The 18,622-nt window shown below is 45.6% G+C and overlaps 2 protein-coding genes across 3 annotated transcripts; both read right to left on the reverse strand.

The window, feature by feature from the left end:
- Positions 1 to 101: 101 nt before the first annotated feature.
- ttc39b (tetratricopeptide repeat domain 39B) lies at positions 102 to 7,260 on the reverse strand. Its single transcript, XM_088294830.1, has 18 exons — positions 7,110 to 7,260; positions 5,659 to 5,693; positions 5,454 to 5,558; positions 5,247 to 5,378; positions 5,114 to 5,184; positions 4,914 to 5,046; positions 4,643 to 4,748; positions 4,256 to 4,321; positions 4,058 to 4,166; positions 3,450 to 3,517; positions 3,302 to 3,361; positions 3,063 to 3,224; positions 2,900 to 2,991; positions 2,429 to 2,549; positions 2,222 to 2,333; positions 2,023 to 2,140; positions 1,705 to 1,821; positions 102 to 1,617 (listed from the first exon to the last, which is right to left on the reverse strand). Exons 1-18 carry the CDS (start codon positions 7,146 to 7,148, stop codon positions 1,521 to 1,523), a joined length of 1,743 nt encoding a protein of 580 aa, XP_088150956.1. The 5' UTR covers positions 7,149 to 7,260; the 3' UTR covers positions 102 to 1,520.
- Positions 7,261 to 8,642: 1,382 nt separating this feature from the next.
- Positions 8,643 to 18,405, reverse strand: psip1b (PC4 and SFRS1 interacting protein 1b). 2 transcript variants are annotated; one of them, XM_088293709.1, is made up of 12 exons: positions 18,264 to 18,405; positions 17,803 to 17,900; positions 16,854 to 16,921; positions 16,619 to 16,754; positions 15,354 to 15,935; positions 14,184 to 14,504; positions 11,064 to 13,466; positions 10,883 to 10,995; positions 10,164 to 10,809; positions 9,890 to 9,991; positions 9,026 to 9,251; positions 8,643 to 8,957 (listed from the first exon to the last, which is right to left on the reverse strand). In XM_088293709.1, the coding sequence occupies exons 2-12, from the start codon at positions 17,878 to 17,880 to the stop codon at positions 8,950 to 8,952; spliced, it is 4,683 nt and encodes a 1,560-aa protein (XP_088149835.1). In that variant the 5' UTR covers positions 17,881 to 17,900; positions 18,264 to 18,405; the 3' UTR covers positions 8,643 to 8,949. The 2 variants fall into 2 exon arrangements, with proteins under 2 accessions (XP_088149835.1, XP_088149837.1); XM_088293711.1 differs by having other exon boundaries at positions 17,803 to 17,895; positions 18,264 to 18,369.
- Between the last annotated feature and the right edge of the window lie 217 nt (positions 18,406 to 18,622).

Genomic DNA, 18,622 nt, shown 5'->3' on the forward strand with positions numbered 1-18,622 from the left:
ACAACATGCAGTTTGAACATTCCATCCAGTAATTCTTAAATGCATCACTAGAGGGAGCCAACGATCAAGATAAAAGTTAAAGCAAAGGCAATTAACCAAAAGGCTGTCTGAAATGCATTTATTTGCTTTTCATTTCAATGAAAACAGAACATGACTTGACATCAAGTCAACGTGAAATAAAAATAAACAACAGTTCGTGTTGAAAGCAAATTTCAAAATAAATAAACAGACTAAAGCTGACAAAGCTTGCATTGCACCAATTCCTACATATTACTTGGACTCTTGCGACAGGCCCATTTGATTTGTCATGCCTGAAGTACTTCTTTGTACCTACTTTACATTTGAGTAGGTAACCGTGAGCTTAGCTTGCTGCAAAGTTTGGTTTAAAGCCAACAAGAGGTTTAGTCAAGTCATTAAAACGACAAAAATATTTGTTGAGAAAATCCCGTAAAGGCAGTTTTGTGAATGAATGACAAAGAGGCACAAAAAAATAAAAGTGACACATATTTAGCAGACCACGTTAAATATCATTTTTCTTTTAGTGTTCTTTCCTGACCATTTTACATCGATTTAATCTCACTGCTGAAGAATTAGGAGTTTTTCAAGTGGGACGAAGTCCGCCCGTCACATAAACATTCCACTCCGTCGCAACGCACGCGTGACACACCATTCATTTGTTTTCCTGTCTTGCATCAGCTGGCTGTTAAGTGTTTTGGGAGTTCTTTTTTTTAAACACACTAACGTGTCAGTTGGAGAGTGTGTGCGTGTCGCTGTTTAAGGCGACCGGAGTGCGGAACATATAAATTCACATAAGAACACATTTGTTTCCTAACATAATAACAATAACAATAATATGAATAACAAGAGTGTAATGCGCAGATTGTACTCCCAACTCGTGCAGAAATGCCAAGACGTAAAATTATAAATAAAGAGGTAGGAGAAAACGTCTTGCCGTCAAGCGTGTTGCCGCGGCGACATATGGAGGTCATTCGACACGGCAGCCAATCAGTGCTCATTCATTTTGATTGGCAGCTGTGTGGGACGAACGGAAGCTGAAGGCAAAATGAAAAAAAAAAAATAATAATAATAATAATTAAAGCTGCAAGCCGTGATGAGCAGAACATCGCAGCCACATTTTCATGGCTTCTTCAAAAAGATCAAAATTCAAACCCACGCCCCGCCGGAATTTAGTGTTGCCTGGTTACGATTCGGGGGCCACTTCCTGTTCAATGACGAGCCTGGGCTCCTGAGACTTTTTGGTGTACCCTGTTATGGTGTACGTCCACCAAATTTCATGTGATTTGGTGGAATTGGTGAAGGGGGCTATGTTTTGTTTTCTTTAGTAACTTTCCAGGGAAGGGGGTCATGTTCAGGACCCTCAAAATAAATCCATTTTCAGCAGGATAGATGATGTTCGGGCATGTCGAGGCCGCCCAAAAGCCAATTATGAAAGTCGAGCGACCCAACGTTACAAAATACACGTCAAGTCACACACCTTGACAGGAGGCGCTGGCTGGCTATTACGGGGTGGCAGCAGGCGAACTTTTGAGGCTGCAGAGGGCCGCATGAATGCGAAAGTGCAGTCTGGACTCCATGGAGTAGTCCTTGTAGTTGCTCCTGATGCCATGACAAAAAGAAAAAAAACAAAAAAAAACAACTCAGGTACATGATGAAAATTGTGTTCATGTGCATGTGATGAATTACTTGGCATTTTCCATGAAGGCGGCAGCCTTGGCGTCGTCACCCTGCTGTCGGTAGAGGAGGGCCAGCTCGTACAGCGTGAAGGGGACCAGGTAGTGATCATAGCGGATGCGATTTTCACTGAAAAAAAAAAATTTGATAAATAACGTTAAATAACACTCCATGCAACTGCATTTTTATAATAAAACAAAGAGTACGAACCTAATGACATAGAATGGAGTAATTAAACAGTTTTTGCGAGCCTCTTTTGTGATGAATTTTTCACTATTTGCTAAAGTGTTGCTTATTGTACCAAACACAGCGGAACAGAAACGTTTGTACCTGGAAAGAACGTGCGTGAAGCAGAGCTCGGCCTGCAACAGGCGTCCCGCGTGCTTGAGACAAAGTCCCTTCAACATCTGCACCAGACAGCTGTCGTCCACGTGGAACTCGGACGGCTCTGAGGAGGGCGCGGTCAGCAGTCAGCAGAGGGCGTGTGAAACACACAAGAAGGAGAAGCGGGGGTCGCCGGGTCACTCACGGGGGTCACGACCAAGCTGCTCCTCAGCCGCCTCGATGGTTACCAGCAGCGCCTCGGTGCAGTCGGCTCGCTTGGCCACGATGGTGAAGCCGCTCCAAACGTACATCATTTCCTGTGGGGGCGGGGCATAATCAGTCAAAGTCTCACACACATTCGCGTAATCACGCCGCGCGGGTCATCTGAAGGTCGATGGCAAGTGTGAAGTACCAGCGCTGGAAGCACCAGCGGCACAGGGGTGTTGGCCTTGTAGCGGCGAGATTTCCGAATTGCAAACTTTTCCGTGGGGATGGACTTGCCGGCCAGCCGCTGCTTGAGTCCCTCCACCTGCCTGCAAGCACACGGACGCAAACAAAATATGTTCATTGAGCTGTTGTCCATCCAGCAATAGTCAAAACGAGTGCTTCTCAAACTTATTACACCACCTTAAAAAAAATTACTTAACTCTATAAGCACCACCTTTTTGACCAAAATAAAAAAAATATATAAAAAAAAAAAAACTAACAAGTACTCATCAAAAATTACTGTCCCGAAATATTTGCTTATAATCATAATAAATAAAAAAGTTAAAAAATAAAAAAAAAATTAAAAAATTTAATTAATAAAATAAAATAATTAAAATACAAAAAATATGGCAGAGATGCAAGCCCACCACAAGAAGGAGGAATTTCAGATTCCCACCTGAAGAGCTCCACCACGTCTTCGCCCGTCTTCTTTACATCCTCCTCTGACATCATACTGAGGATAGCAGCCTTCTGGTACACGTAGATGGCCTGTGGGAAACCGGAAAATGTCAGTGCCGTGCCCGTCGGCGATTGGGATCCGCCCACTCTGCAGGACTTACTTTGGACCAGCGGCTCTCACGACACAGCAGCTCGGCGTAGCGGTACGCCTGCAGCCATTCCTGCTGGTACGTGTGCGTCCACATGAGCTCCCAGTAGCACAGGTGATGGATCTGCTTCCACTCCTGCTGACTGCTCACACACTCCTGGTAGCCCAAGCACGCCTGCCATACACATCAAACCACACGCGTCAGAGCCCGCCGCTTACCCACCCTGGCAGCGATGTAGCTGAGTCGAGAACCTTTTCGAAGTGTCCCCGCAGCGCGGCCAGCCGGGCCGAGTAGAACTGAATGATGGCACCCTGGAAGAAGCCACGCAGACGTGAGTGAATGTGTGCAGGGAGCCTGCAAGATGTCACTTGGACAGGAAGGGAGGGAGGGAGGTCTTACTTTGGGATACTTGTGAAGGTACGGCTCCAGCAGAGCTTCAGCTTCCACCACGTTTCCCTCACCACTTCCTGCACACACATGGCCAAAAATGATTGATTTTTCCAGCACGTTTTCCTTTTAGCTTCGTGCAGGCAGATTGGCGACAGCCACGTGAATGGAGATGTCTTTTTTGCCTTGAATTTAAACGTGCTGGTCTATAATTTTCTCTCTAATGTCCTCAAACAACTCTCGCGTTGACTTCCTCTGGTCCGTGTTTTCGTGTGGCACACACCGTGTCACCAAACAGCACAGTGCTGACTGGTCACCTTTTTAAAAGGTTGACTGACTGATTTATGGCGAGACTAAATAGAGGACACTCCTTGATTTTCAGGCTTTACTAGGCCTAGCATCATTTTTACTCCAGCCCTGTTTCAACCGATTCATTCCAACTTTCGTTGGCTGATTTTCATAAAATGTGGTAATTACGACTACTTCGGCCCGCTTCAATGATCTCAAGTCGGGTACCAACACTTTTTGTCCATGTATTGTGTTGATCATTTTGACTTGGTAGTTTTTCTAAAGTGCTTTTCAGCGTCACTAATTGCAACCGCCGGAAGGCAAGCACATACCCAGCACCAGTGAGACGTAGGTGTGGTAGAACAGCAGCGTCAGCGTGCACAAGATGGAGCGCAAACTGGAGGAGCACGTTCCCTCTCGCAGCTGGGACAAGCCAAACTCCTGTCGGGACAGTTGCGTGTTGTCAGCGAACGTTAGAACGCACGTGTGCATGTCACGATCGGTATACGACAACGGCGGCAGCAACTTGCCCTGTTTCCGGAGAAGCCCATGAACTCCAGCAGGCGCAGGATCCTCTGCGGGAGGAGGGACAGCATCTGGTGGAGCCGTGTATCGTGTTAGTGTTCACAGGACCCAAAACAAATAATAATAATAATAATAATAGTTATTATTATTAATAAATACATTAATTAATTAATTAATAAATCAATTAAATAAAAATAAAATAAAAATAAAAACAAAAACAAAAACAATGAACGTCGCTCTATCGCAGTTCTCCATTTCAGCTGAGGAAAGGAGTGGTTCATCCAAATTTTGGAGTGGCAATGGAACACATCCCCAACGATAGATGGGGGTTCACTGTAGTCTGAATAATAATCCAGAGCAGAATAAGAACAACCAGGAGCACCACAACTCACCAAATTGAAGGAGCCAATGCCCAACTTGACTCCACCCTCAAACTGCCTGTGCGAGTCTGACTGGCTGCTCAGGTCACGAGCGGCATTCAGCACATTGTGACAGTCCCTGAGACAAAAGAAGAAAAGAAGGTGAAAGGCCAACAATCCAACAACAGTGGCTTTGTGTCTTTAAAAACACTTTGTGATATATTTAATTACTTAAACAATTCTAAACATTATTGGGGGGGGGGGGGTGTCAATGTTTTTTTTTTAAGAAGAAGAAAGGACTGACTTGTAGATTAGATAGCTGCTTCTGATTTTAATGCCTCCTTTGATGAAGCTGATCATGTTCTCATCCTGCACGAAGGTCAGCGTGGCTTTCTGGAGCAAACACTCGGCGTAGCAGAGCTCAGCGTGCATCTCCTCTGAGGACGCAAAAGCGCCAGGTTACGCCTCGCTCGGCTGAGGGCGGCGGGGGCGTGGCGGGCGTACCTTCCTGAAGGTTGGACTGTCTGCTGATCAGACCGGACAGGGAGCCCACCACAGAGTTCTTCTTGCGAAACCTGAAGGACAAATACCCGTTTATGTGAGCATCACAAAGCGTTCCTGCGCGGTCTCCTCGTACCTCTGACAGGTGTGCAAGGCCTCCTTGATGGTCGCCATGGCAACCTGGATGTCCCGGTGCTCAAAGGTCATAGCGGCCTGCATCACCAAGATGCTGCTGTAACCCAACGCGTGGTACATACTGTCGCGCCACCTACACGAATGCGCAGCCCGTTATTATTGAGACGAGAGACGAGCACGTCCAAAAGATCCGCAATTGCATCCTGACCATGGCTTGAGGAGGTCCAAGGCTTCGGAGAACTTGTTGTTGAGGACCAAGTTGAGGGCGCATTGAGTCTCCCGGATGGCCGACTGCAGGTCCATGTGACACGCTCTGTACACGAGCGCACATTAACACGGTGTGGGCATAAATCCACAGGAAGTGACAAGAAGCGTACACGGGAAGTGGTGGCGTGCATGATGGTGTGACTCACGTGGGAATGTGGTCGTAGGCATCCTCAAAGCGGTCCTGCCAAACAAAAACAGGCGGTCATATACGGAGAAATGTTCAACAACGATGGGGTTCGTCTCGTTTTCACAGAAGAACCTCAACACACAAAGGAAAAGCTGAAGGAGAACCTAGCAAAGGTAAAATACTCCTTCAGGTATACCGTGAGCTAAACAACCTAAATAAGCATCTGTTCACGAGAAAAAAAAATACAAGAAAGTACAGTGTGTGAAGCCACAATGTAAAAACAGGCTCGCAGTTTCTCGATCGTAGTACGTTGGTTGATGCATGGTTCTCAATAGCTTGAAGTGCGTCAAAGACTCACAGACGAGAATTTTATTTATTTATTTTGCGTTGGTCCGCTTCAGGCGATTCCAGGCCTAATTTCCAGCTCTGTGGCAGGTCTACAGAAACGCTTGAGGAACTCCGGAGGGAGAAACTGAAGAGACAAGTACCTTGATAAACCGTCTCAAGAAAAGCCAAAAGGAAGGAGAAACTGAATTTAGATCATGAGGGGAACCTAAATAAACATGTTCACTGATTTCCCCTTTACAAGGTCCTTCTGGTGTATCTTAAGAAACACACACACTGAGGAAAAGCCTAAAGCATCACCTGAAGAAACACCTCAAGTAAAACATGAGGGAAGAGTAACAGAAACTGAAGAAACACCAAAAGGAGAAACTGTACCAAAAATTGAGGAAATTCCACAAGGAACACTTTCAGGAGAAACATGTTCCTTGAGGTGTTTCTTTCGGTTTGTACTTCACATGCTCTTTTTGGTGTCTATTACAAACACTCGGTGATGAAGCACCTAACGAAGAGCCTAAAGGCTGAACTGGAGGAAAAACCCGAAGTCACAAGTAGAAGGACCCCATCCGGAACACACTCAGAGGCCGGCCGGGAGCACCAGGGAGACAAGAACCTGAGGAGCGAAGCACTAAGAAGGAGAACAGATGCCCCTTTCACAATTATCTTGGCTTCTACCACATTGCCAACATTCCAGACACCGCTGCTCAACCTGCAGCCTCAGCACATCCTTTCCCCACACAATGGACGTTCACACCGACGCAAAGATGCTGGGCGGTGTTGCCACTTCCCCACCGGGTCAAGTGTCAAGGACGGCGTCAAGTTACATGGGAAAAAAAAAAATACAACGTCACCACAAAGGCCAAGACCCAGGACTACAAGCTCGCTGCTCAAAAGCCTGGAAACTGGCAGAGGAGGTCCCTCACATTAACATGAGCAGTTCGAACGTTTCTTCAGATGAGCCAAACTGGAGACCTCCAGAGTCGGACGACCTCAATAAAACACTTCCAAGTATTCCGTCAAAGACCGACGTGCTGCGAATATACGCGGAAGTGCACTCGACAAAATCTATCTATGGGGTTTTCGGGCTGAACATGTAAAGAATAGAGTGGTCAGTGAGTCCCCTCTCACCTCGTCCTCGGCATGGGCCGCGTCCTCCATCACGTCCATCGCTCCGCAGTCGACACGTCGCTCGCGCTTGTGCGCCAGCCAGCCAGCCAGCCAGCCAGCTCGTAGTGGAGTGACCGTCACTTCCGGATACGTCACGGGGCGGACACGCCTCCGTCTGACACTGCCCTAGTTCCAGCGGAGTCATATTTTTTTTTTATCGCCGCGGAAGACTAAATCACCGAGTAAAATTAATAGAAATGTGCTCATTGTTTTTTTTTGGTGAAAATCCGCTTATACTTAACGAATTGACACCTGTTGAAAAGGCATAGAACTTATTTTTTTAAACTCCAAAATTCTTGACAATCACTCATGTGCCGCTCGTATAAAAAACAAACAACATAAAAAAACAAGCGTTGCTATCAAAGCAAAAAAAAAACTAGTACCATATTTGTTTTTCAATAACTAGGTAACTCAGCGGTGGCCGACCAGCTCAGTATGAGGGGGTTGACTAGAAACGTGGTCACCTGAGACTCTAAACCGCCGTGAGCAAACTACGGCCCGGGGGCCACGTGCGGGCCATTAAATGTTTTAATCTGGTCCGCCGAACTTGAAAAAAAATTAATGAATAACCATTGTTAATGTTTTTCCTAAATACTGTGGTTTTTCAAAGACATATTTTTGTAATGCTTTAGTTCACTTTCATTTAAAATTAAATGTATTATTTCTTCCGATGAAATGAGGTTACCAAAACACTCCATCCATCAGCTCCTGGTCCGGCACCTCAGTCAAATTTTATAACCCATTGTGGCCCGCCAATCAAAAAGTTTGCCCACCCCTGCTGTAAATCATGGGATCGCCCACATGTTTTAAAGTGAGATGATTACCATTAATAATAGGTGTATTCCATCAATCAATAGAAGTAAAAATACTAGATTTTGATGACTACAATGGTTTACATTTTTCAAATGATCACTTCTTCAATATTGCTCTGAAATCCCAATGTCCAACTGGTGAGTTACTTTTAGAACGGGCCAACATGCAACACATCCAGACGTTGGGGGGGTCACATTAGGACAAAGGTGTCAAACTCCATTCCTGGGGGGGCCACTTTCCTGCATGCTTTCAATCTCTCCGGGCTGCAACACACCTGATTCAAATGATCAGCTCACCAGTAAGCTCTGAACAAGCCTGTTAAGTACCCTCCTCATTTGAATCAGGTGTGTTGCAGCCGGGAAAGATGGAAAACATCCGGCCCTCGAGGACGGGAGTTTGACACCTGTGCATTAGGACATGTGCGAGAAAAGCAAAAGTATTATTATTAATAGTTGTAATATCCACTCCGGCTCAAACATTTGTGCGTTGCATAAATTCATCTTAAATGCAAATAAACAATTGTATTATTTTTTTTAAAAAAGCGTCATTTATATCTCATTAGCCTTTAAAACAACCGCAGCAAGAGCAGCATCACACAAAGTAGTTACATAACAGCAGCTTGTGCTTTTCAGATGTCATTCGACTCCGTAGCTTTGCATCACATCAATGAGAAACGGAGCGTGAGCGCAGCCGCTTTATTGAACGATGACAGAACAGGCTGCATTCATTCCAGGTTCGTAGAACTGAAAACATCTAAACATTGTGTTAAAAACAACAACAAAACAAATCCTATCACCGTATACGTTCAGGACCTTCCTGCACCGCAGATTGCGGACAATGGAGACAGAGTGGGGGCGGCGTTCACGTGAATAAATACAAACGTCGGATCAAGACTAAAATCTTGCTTCAGTTCAAGTTTCCATGGGAATTGTGTGGGCGTGGATCAGTCACATCCAACTCGCGCAGTTGACGTCTTCCGTGCCAGAAGCTAGTCCACTGCAAATAAGACCCCGTGAGTAATTATTTGAAAGTTAAGACGCAAGAATAAGTTGGGCATCGCAAACCTGAAGGCGTGTGGTGTCTGGGGGCCTCCTCTTCCTCACCTCCCGCCGTCCTCTCTTTCTTCTTGCAACGCTCCGCCTCCTCACGCTCCTTCTCCTCAAGAAGCGAGCGCAAGAAGGCGGCACTCACGACCTCTTCACCTTCGCCGAGGAGGAAGGTGTTCTTGAAGCGGTTGTACAGCATGGCCGCCTTGTCCATGATGTCCTGGTTGGCGCGGTAGAAGCGCATCTGCGGCAAGACGGAGCAGCGTTTGCGGCGCGTTTCTATACTTCAGTCAACCCCCGAAGTGGAATTCGTTTTGACGTGCTCTCTAAAATTTGCGATTGCGTCCAAATGCCACAAGAGGGCAGCAATGCTCTTGAATTGCAATTGGACTGATTGACTAATCCACAAAGCATCACCATCAGGCATCAAGCACAGGTGTGGTCAAACTACAGCCCGGGGCCGACATGCGGCCCGTTAGACTTTTTAATCCGGCCCGCCAAACTTGGAAAAAAAAAATTTAATAAACCTTGTTAATGTTTTATTTTCTAAATACTCTGGTGTGTCAAACACAGATATTTTGTTGGAATGCTTTCATTTCAAATTAAATGTTTTTTTTTTTTCTGATGATGCGAGGTTACCAAAACACTCCATCCATCTGCTCCCGGTCCGGCCCGTCTGTCAAATTTTTTTTCACCAATCAAAAAGTTTGCCCACCCCTGATCTCGATTGTTCCCAATCATCAACCTATGTCACATTTGGACATCGACAAAATTGTAGCTGTAGACAAGCTTTCTGGAGTGTTTTTTACTTCAATACTTGTTTTGACTTCTGACGGTGAGCTATTGTGTAACTTTTCTAGTACCGGTACCTCAGGTACTTACTTTCCTCAGAGTGGAGACGAGCTCGCTGTGCCTCTGGACATGCTGCGACGTCACGTAGACACTGCTCAGCTGATCCAAAGCCGCCAGACACTTGGCGACGTCCTGACCAAAGGCAGACGGAAATGGAAGTTAGGTATGCGCTGGCGCTTAAACGCAATCCGTTGCATCATCAATATAAATAAATATAAAATATTTTCTGATTTCTCTTGTTCTCAAAATATATATATATATTTTTTTTTTTATTGGAACTGTAACCTTGGCACGAGCCACCTACCGGGTTGTCGCTCTTGAGCGAGATGCGAATGTCTCCGTGGATTCTGTGCAGGGTCGAGTCTGTCAGCGTCAAGTTCTTCTTCTGCTGATTATTCTCTTTGGAGACGCAACTCTGGTTGTCGTCCATGCTTGGTTTACGACTCCTCCCGCCGCTTTGCAGCTTTGCCGATGCGCTGGCGTCCGTTTTTTCCCTCTTCTCGCCGGTTGCGGCCCTGCCTGCCTTCCCGGCATCTTTTTCCTCGCGACGCTTTGTGGCAGCTTTCTCGTCATCCGTTAACACTCGTTGCGGCCTCCTCTCTTCCTCTGAGCTTCGGTCCGCCGCCCTCTCAATTCTCGTCGGCGTGGCGGTAGCCGCCGCCTTCTCCTCCTCCTCCAGTGGCGGCAGCAGCGAGGCTCCGCCCATCATCGTCTTCACGTGAACCTTGGTGGTTGCTTTCACGATTTTTCCGATCAACTTTCTCCCATCTTTCTTCTGGAGTTCCTCTCGGAGCGGTTCCGGACCCTCTTTGACTTTGCAGTCGCTTTGGTTGGCCGTCGATGGATTTCCCGCGACAGGTGGACTTTCTGTCACGTGCATAGTTTTCCTTCGAATGTTGGATTCATTGTGACCTCGAGTCCGCTTGGCCTGAGCTCTGATGGCCGTCTTCCTGTCAAGACAAGAAGTAGACGCGTGTCACACATGCTCTCCAGCAAACGCCAAGACGCGTCCGTTGGTCTCACGTGATGCCCTTGGTCCCTGCCTCCCTCCGTTTGCCGCCCCTCGTGGACTTGAGTAGACCTCGCAGCGATTTCAGGACGCTCTCCCTCTTGGCCGCGAGCCGCCGCTCCCGCCGCTGCGACGGGAAGACACAGCTGTCAGGTCAAAACACGCAAGAACAAAACCAGGTAAAAGAAGCCTTACCTCCTCGTCTAAGTTGCTTCCGTCCCTTTCGCGGACGCCCTCTGTCGCCATCCCTCCATCTCTTGTGTCCTCTTTCCTTGACCTCCTCTTTTTCTCTCCTCTTCTCTCATCGTCCTTCGTCGCCTTTGTTTCGCTTTTCTGGCTCTCGTGACTCGCTCTCTTCTTGTCGTCGTCGCCGTCTTGTTGAGCGTCCGCTCTCGTCGTCTTCATCTTTTGATCCTGAGTCGTCCACCTTCTTCCTGCTGGTTTTGTCGTTTCCTCCATCTTTCCTTCCTCACGTCCCGCCTGCTTGCTCTCCTCTTTCTCGCCTTCTCTTCTCTGCCTCTTTCCTCCTTGGCTCGATGTTGTCTCCTCCGGCTTTCCTTTCTCACCTCCTTCCTGCTTGGTTTTCTCTTTTTCCCCTTCTTTTCTCTTCCTCTTTGTTGTTGTCGACTCCTCAGACGTCACCTTTGTTTTGCCTTCCTCGCCTCCTACCTGCTTGCTGTCCTCCCTTTCTTTACTTTTTGTCCTGCCTTCTTGGCTAGTCGGCGACTCTTCTGTCGTCAACTTCGTCTTTCCTTCCTCGCCTCCTGCCTGCTTGCTCTCCTCCTTTTCGTTTGCCTTTGCCTTCGTCTTCTCTCCTTGGCTAGGTGTTGACTCCTCCATTGTCAAATTCGTCTTTCCTTCCTTGCCTCCTCCCTGCTTGGTCTCTTCCCTTTCTTTTCTCTTCATCCTCCCTTCTCGGTCGGATGTTAATTCGTTTGGAGTCAATTCTGTTTTTGCTTCCTTCCCTCCTGACTGCTTGGCCTCCTCCTTTTTTCCTTCTTTTGTCTTCATCTTCTCTCCTCGGCTAGGTGTTGACTCCTCTGTCGTCGCCTTAGTCTTTCCTTCCTCGCCTCCTTCCTGTTTGGTTTCCTCCTTTTTTGTCTTTGACTTCTCTCCTCGGCTAGGTGTTGACTCCTCTGTTGTCAACTCAGTCTTTCGTTCCTCGCCTCCTCCCTGCTTCGTCTCCTCCCTTTCACTTCTCTTGAACTTCCCTTCTTGGCTAGATGCTAACTCCTTTGTCGTCACCTCTGTCTTTCCTTCCTCGCCTCCTCCCCGTTTGGTCTCCTCCTTTTTTCCTTCTTTTGCCTTTGACTTCTCTCCTCGGCTAGATGTCTCCTCCGTCGTCAACTCTGTCTTTCGTTCCTCACCTCCTAGCTGCTTGACCTCCTCCCTTTCTTTTCTTTTCATCTCACCTTCAGGTGTTGGTTCCTTAGTTGTCACCTCAGTCTTTCCTTCCTCAACTCTCCTCTGCTTGGTCTCCTCCTGATTTCCTTCTTTTTTCTTTCCTCCTTGGCTCGGTACAGACTCCATCATCATTTCTGTCTTTCCGTTCTCACCCCCGAGCTGCTTGGACTCCTCCCTTTCTTTACTTTTGGACTTCTCTCCTCGGCTCGGTGTTGCTACCTCCGTTGTCACCTTGACTTCCTCACCTCTCTTCTGCTTGGTCTCCTCCTTTTCCCCTTCCTTTCTCTTTCCTCTTTGGCCAAGTACTGTCATCATCTCGGTCTTTTCTTTCCCAGCTTCCCGGTTGGTCTCCTCCTGTTTTGCTTCTTTTGTTTTTGACTTCTCTCCGTGGCTGGGTACCAACGCCTTTGTCGTCGTTTCTGACTTTGCCTTGTCGCCTCCTTCCTGGATGGTCTCCTCCTCTTTTCCTTCTTTTGTCTTTGATTTCTCTCCTCGGCTAGGTACCGACTCTTTCATCAACACCTTTGCCTTTCCTTCGCCACATTCTTCCTGGTTGGTCTCATCCTGGTTTCCTTCTTTTGTTTTTGACTTCTCTCCTCGGCTAGGTACCAACTCCTTTGTCGTCATCTCTGTCTTTCCCGTCTCGTCTCCTTCCTGGTTGGTCTCCTCTTTTCCTTCTTGTGTCTTTGACTTCTCTTCTTGGCTAGGAACTGACTCCTTTGTTGTCACCTCGGTCTTTCCTTTCCCATCGTCTTTCTGCTTGTTCTCTTCGTTTTCCCCTTCTCTTCTCTGCTTCTTCCGTCCTCGCCTAGATGCCGACTTCTCAATTGTCAACTCCGGCTTGCCTGTCTCGGGTCCTTCCTGTTTTGTCCTCTCCTTTACCTCGTCCATTCTCTTTCTCTTCCCTCTGCAAGGTGTCGACTCCTCCATCATCATCCCCGCCTTTTCCTTCTCGCCTCCTTCCTGCTTGCTCTCCTCCTTTTCCTTCCCCATCTCACCTGTTGACTTCATCTTTGCCACCGCCGTCTGCGCTTCGTTTCTTCTGCCTTCGCTAATGCGGGACGATTGTGTCTGAGCTGGTTTGGCTTGATCAGCTGTTTTGGGACGACCGCGTGCACTGTGGAATTTAGGTAAAGCGTTTGGAGTAGCGAGAGGCCGGATTGTGCATGTCCTCTTGGGCCGTTCAACTACAACCTGGCAAGACAAAAACAAAGATCCCACTTACACAGCGCCAAATAAATAAAAATATTTATTTTCTACACGTCATCCACTAAAATTGATGGTTGGATTGTCGACGTGATGAGTCCACTACTCTTGGCAGCTCTAGTGTCAAGTGAAATAATATACGCGACGTGTGCATGTTGGTTTACAACCAGAGTGCGGCTCTGGTTAACGTGGTCTTAGCAATCAATGTTTTTATTTTTTACATTAATGCATATTTTAAGCAGTTTAAAAAAATCATTAAAAAATAAATAAAATAAATGAAAAAAAAAAAATCTTTACATCCCTATTCTTCACGATAGGTTTGTTACTTTTTAAGACCTGCGTGGATGACAACATAAAAAAAAGATGTTAATAGAGAAACGTCTACTGGGATTGAGATCTTGATTGAAATACTAATCAGGTCTAACTGGGGGAGACCGCAACAGATTTGCTGATTCAAAATATCGTCCATCACGGCCTTTTTTTTTGTAAAAATTGTTTGATGTCAGATACATGAATGATTTGTGAAAAATGTGTAATCTCTTGTGCCAGTCTGAAAAGAGACGACATTTTGACATTCAAAAAAATTGAACCGGAACTTTGTTTTTAACCCAATCATCAACACAAAATATAGGAGCTTTTTTTTCCCAACTGGTTCCAATTAGAACTCTGCCAGCAGCCACGGCCCATAAATTTCAAAGTCTGTACCTTGTACTTCTGGATTGTGCTGGATTTAAATGGTCGCCCTCGTTTCCTTTTCACCACAGGTGTCAATGTGGACGTCTGTGTAGAGACGTTGCCCTCTGGCGTGGAAGTTTCCCGTGGTGCTCCGAGGTCATCTGTTGGTGCGGGGGCAGACGGTCTGGACAGATTGCCCGGCTCGCTCGATGTTGCCAACTTGTCGTTCTTTGCGCCACCAGCGGTGCTGTCGGGAGTTTTGGCGGGGACGCATTTGACCACGCATGGCTTCAATCGCAGCGTACTTGCCGTGACGCGCGTGCTGCTCACTGCCGTCTGGCCTTCTTCAACCTGGCAGAGACGACGCAGTGGAGACAGTTAACATAAAACACAGTCAACATGAAAACGGTGAACCCCTGCCGATTCGCGATTCACAAACTCAGCCAATTGCAAATATTTCTATAGAACCTAACAAGGATTTTTTTTCCCCATTTAAATTTGAAGGGAGTCATCTGGACCAAATTTCGGGCCACCTACGGCAACTAAAACTCTGACGCCAGGCAAAATATGATCTGAAAGTGTTGAGCAAGGTCAGGGGTGTCCAAAGTGTTTCCTCCAATTGATAGAATATGACAAAATCACTCTACCAAGCAATTTCATATGGTTTAGAAACTGTAGTTACATTAAAAAAAAAATAAAAATGACATCACAGCTTTCTGTGTCCGTCAAAAAATTATTTTGAAAATTTTGGGGTGGCCATCTAGAAAAGCGCCGTCCCATTAATATGTTGTCCTCCACTCTAAGAACCAAATTCTGTAGAAAGATGACATTTTTTATTTTAGGATCATTAATTGGACCTTGACAAGTAGCAGAAAGCGTTTGAAAAAAGTTTAAAATTTGTTGCCCCCCCCCCAAAAAAATATGTTTAAAAATGCAAATATATAATTAGGTTGGCGATATTTATAAAAGTTCGACGTTGAAAGACGTTTTCACTCGTAGGTATAGTTAAAGACTTGCAGTAGGGATTTATTTGGGTCTCCTCCCACTTTTTTGACAAAAGACTTTTCACGCCTTTTAAGAAAAAATGCTGATGTTTATTTGGGAGCGTCTCCAACTTGGGAATTTTCGCGATTCACGTCAGGTTGTGGCCCCTTACCTCCACAAACAGCGAGGGTTCACGGTTCATATGTAAATGCCAACCTGTGGTAACTCGCTCTTCTTTACTGCCGAGGCTTTCGGAGGCCGCCCTGGTCTCCGTGGCACCTTAGGTGCTGATTTTGGCGTCTGTGCCGCGACGCCACCGTCAGGCGTGGGAGCTTCCTGTGGGGTCTGAATTTCCATTGGACTTTCCTCCACTTGTATTTGTGCAGATGACCTGGATGAAGATCTCAACGGAGTTTTGGTCGACTGTGTACGTCTCGTCTCACTGTCGGATGCAGTCAAAGCACTTGCTGGCGGGCTAGCGGTCGGCAAGTCGATCGGACCGCTAACGGGGGTGTGCGGGGTCTTGGCTGGGATGCATTTGACGACACACTGCTTCAGGCGCAACATGCTGCTCGCACACTTCGCTGCCTCAGAAGACGCTTTCACTGTAGTGACATTTGCATCTGTGCTTAGTTTTACGCTTCTTGATTTTGCAGGCAAAGGCGGTTGGTCAGGCGAGCGTTTGGCTGCAGTGGTTGTTTTTTTCGAGGCAGAAGCTGCCGTTGCGGGAGCCTCCTTGGCTGCAGAAGTTGCTTTGGAAGCGGGACTTGGTTTGTTAGGTGTACTTTTGGCTGCAAACTGGGGAGACAAGCACGAAAAAAAAAGAGCATGAACTAGTAGTTAGTGAGGGTGAAATAATTAGATTTTACTTAAAGAGGAACAAACTGCCTCCAATTTTCATTGGTCGATTATTTGGTTGGTTTCCAGACACAAATTTTTAAATTAGAATTTTCAAGTATTGCGTAGATAAACCTGAAATTAAAAAAAATGTGCAAAAACGTTTTTACGCTACAGGTAATTTTTCAGTCTATTGGAAAAGGAAAATGCAAATTTTGTCTACAGGTTTTACAAATTCACAATGACAGGACCAAATACCACGTTGCATGTTTTGATCAGATATTATGCCACATGTACATATTGGAGTCACACAAAAAAAAAATGGTGGCAGACTATGATACGTTTGAGGGGACGAAGAATTGGTGCTAATGAATTGTTGGTTAAAGTAAGACCTAAACACAATCAGCACAAGCACAGAGGTGGTAACATTATTCAACAAATTTTGAGGCTTGGCATCATTTTATAACTTTTAAACTCATTTGGACTTAGATTCTGTCAATTAGTATAAACAATGAACACACTTGAAATTAGACATGGTGAATTTCTTGTGAGCCAAAGAATCATCATCATCGTCGTTTCCCCCACTGTAACTAGTATGACAAAATGCTCGGTGTGGCTAATAGAAGTAATAGCGAGACACTGACTGTTGTTTTCTTGCCAATTCCGGGTGTGTTCTGGATCTCCCACATGCCTTCGGCGAAGCCTTTGAGGCGTACGCCGGTGCCGTACTTCAGCTTGTTACCAGAAAACGGAACGATCTGTTCTGGAGAGAGGTGTCCTCTTAAAAGAAAAACAACAAAAAGTAGAGCCAGTCAGCTTATTCGACAATTGCGGTTGGTGTGGCGCAGGAAGTGATGTCACAAGGCGATATGTACGTACATCTGATGGGTCCCGAAAAAGAAGACGCCAACTCGCTTCCTTTGTTGTGACTCATCAGATTTACAGATCTGAACGACAAGAACACAAGTGAAGAAATTAGGTTGCAAAAAAACAAACAAAAAACCTTCATTCTCAACAAAAAGATTGTCTTTTTGAAGGTTTTTTCATTTTCGTAAGAAGGTTGTTGGTGAATAATAGAAAGAAATGTGGTTTGGTTTTGAGTTTTTTGTGCAAGAACTTTTGGAGTGTGAGAGATTTTGTGTGTGTGTATTTTAGTAAGGTTTGTTTGATCCAAATTTTTTCCCCAAATCGATACAAAGTAAGCAACACCAATACCACTTTTGGTACATCAAATTTACATTTAAGTGATGACAGATATTATAAAAGACAGAACTTTCATTGATTTCTGACAGAAGGCAAATCAATCACACTGCGATAAAGAACTTAAGTTCAAAATAAAACTCCCTCTGATTGAAGATTCATTTGTAATAAATGAAAAAAGGGCAAATTAAAACCGACAACTTCCTGGGTTTTTGTCTTGGTTCAAAATAAATGGAAATGCAAAAAATGATACAGGTTCCACTTTTATCACAATGTAAGTATTTCCAATCAGCAGATATTATTTATTTTTACCTATTCAAAAAAAAAGAAATGGTATAAAGATTAAAATACAATCAAATAAAACTAACTAGAAATTGAAAGAATTCTTGAAGGAAAGCAATATTGGGATGTGGCCATCCCTGACTTTTGTATTGGTTAGTTTTGTTTTAAGTGCGTTTGTGTGCGCGCGCGTGCGTCAATGTGTTTTTTGATTGACAATGCGAGCGAAATGTCATTAGAGGACTTGTCTGCAAGTGTGTGTTTCTGCCAGTGTGTGTGTCCGTCAGTGCATTTCTATCTTCGAGTGTATAAATGTGTGTCAGTTTCCGTTTGTGTGCGTGCGTGTTACCCTGGCCGGCCAGTGAGGGAAGCCCTTCATTTTGGCGAACACGAGGTCCCCTGCTTTAAACTGCGGTTTGCCCGACATCTTGCTGCAACAAAACTGTCCTGTACATTTCAAATACATTGAAATTAAGGAGAGAAAAAACGTCACGTTTATGTTTATTCCTCACATGCACACATCATGTAACCACACACACGGGCAATAGTCTCGGTATCAAACACAAACGCTGAAGAAAACGAACAAAAAGTGATTGAAAAAGATGCATCTTAGAAGTGATTAGTGGTCAATTAAACGGAAGCAGGATTTACGTGAAAGCATCATTAGCAGCGAGCTAGGACATTGTTTACAATCAGGCTAGCAAGGATGCTAGCTGGGAGCACCTCGGCTCTCGTGGAGGATTTTAGACTGAATTTAGCGACGCACTTCGTCGTCGTAGGCGTGCGAAGGTACACGAAGGCTTCACTTACCCAGCAACTACGATTGCTCTCGGTCTTGTTGATTATTATCGCCGCGGAAGGACAACGCTTCCGCGCCACCGGAAGCTTAGTGGTTACTACGCTACGTATCACGTGACTGGAGCGGAACTACCCTTGTCACGTGACGTGCAAAGCGGCAACATTATTTCCTGCTTTTCCTTCCCGCGTGGAAGGGTCAAAGTTGAATGTGCGCATAATGCTTCCACTTCATATATTTTTAAATAATTATTTTAATATGAAAGTCAATAAGAGGAATAATTATTTGAACTGAAACTCATCTTTCGTTTCAGAAGTCTGAAAAGAACAAGTGGGCATCATTCAACAAAAAGTTTTGTTTTTTGAAGTACGTA

This window comes from Idiotropiscis lumnitzeri, chromosome 4, assembly GCF_059441095.1.
Source record: "Idiotropiscis lumnitzeri isolate Australia: NSW breed Sydney's pygmy pipehorse chromosome 4, RoL_Ilum_1.0, whole genome shotgun sequence".
Lineage (NCBI taxonomy): Eukaryota > Metazoa > Chordata > Actinopteri > Syngnathiformes > Syngnathidae > Idiotropiscis > Idiotropiscis lumnitzeri.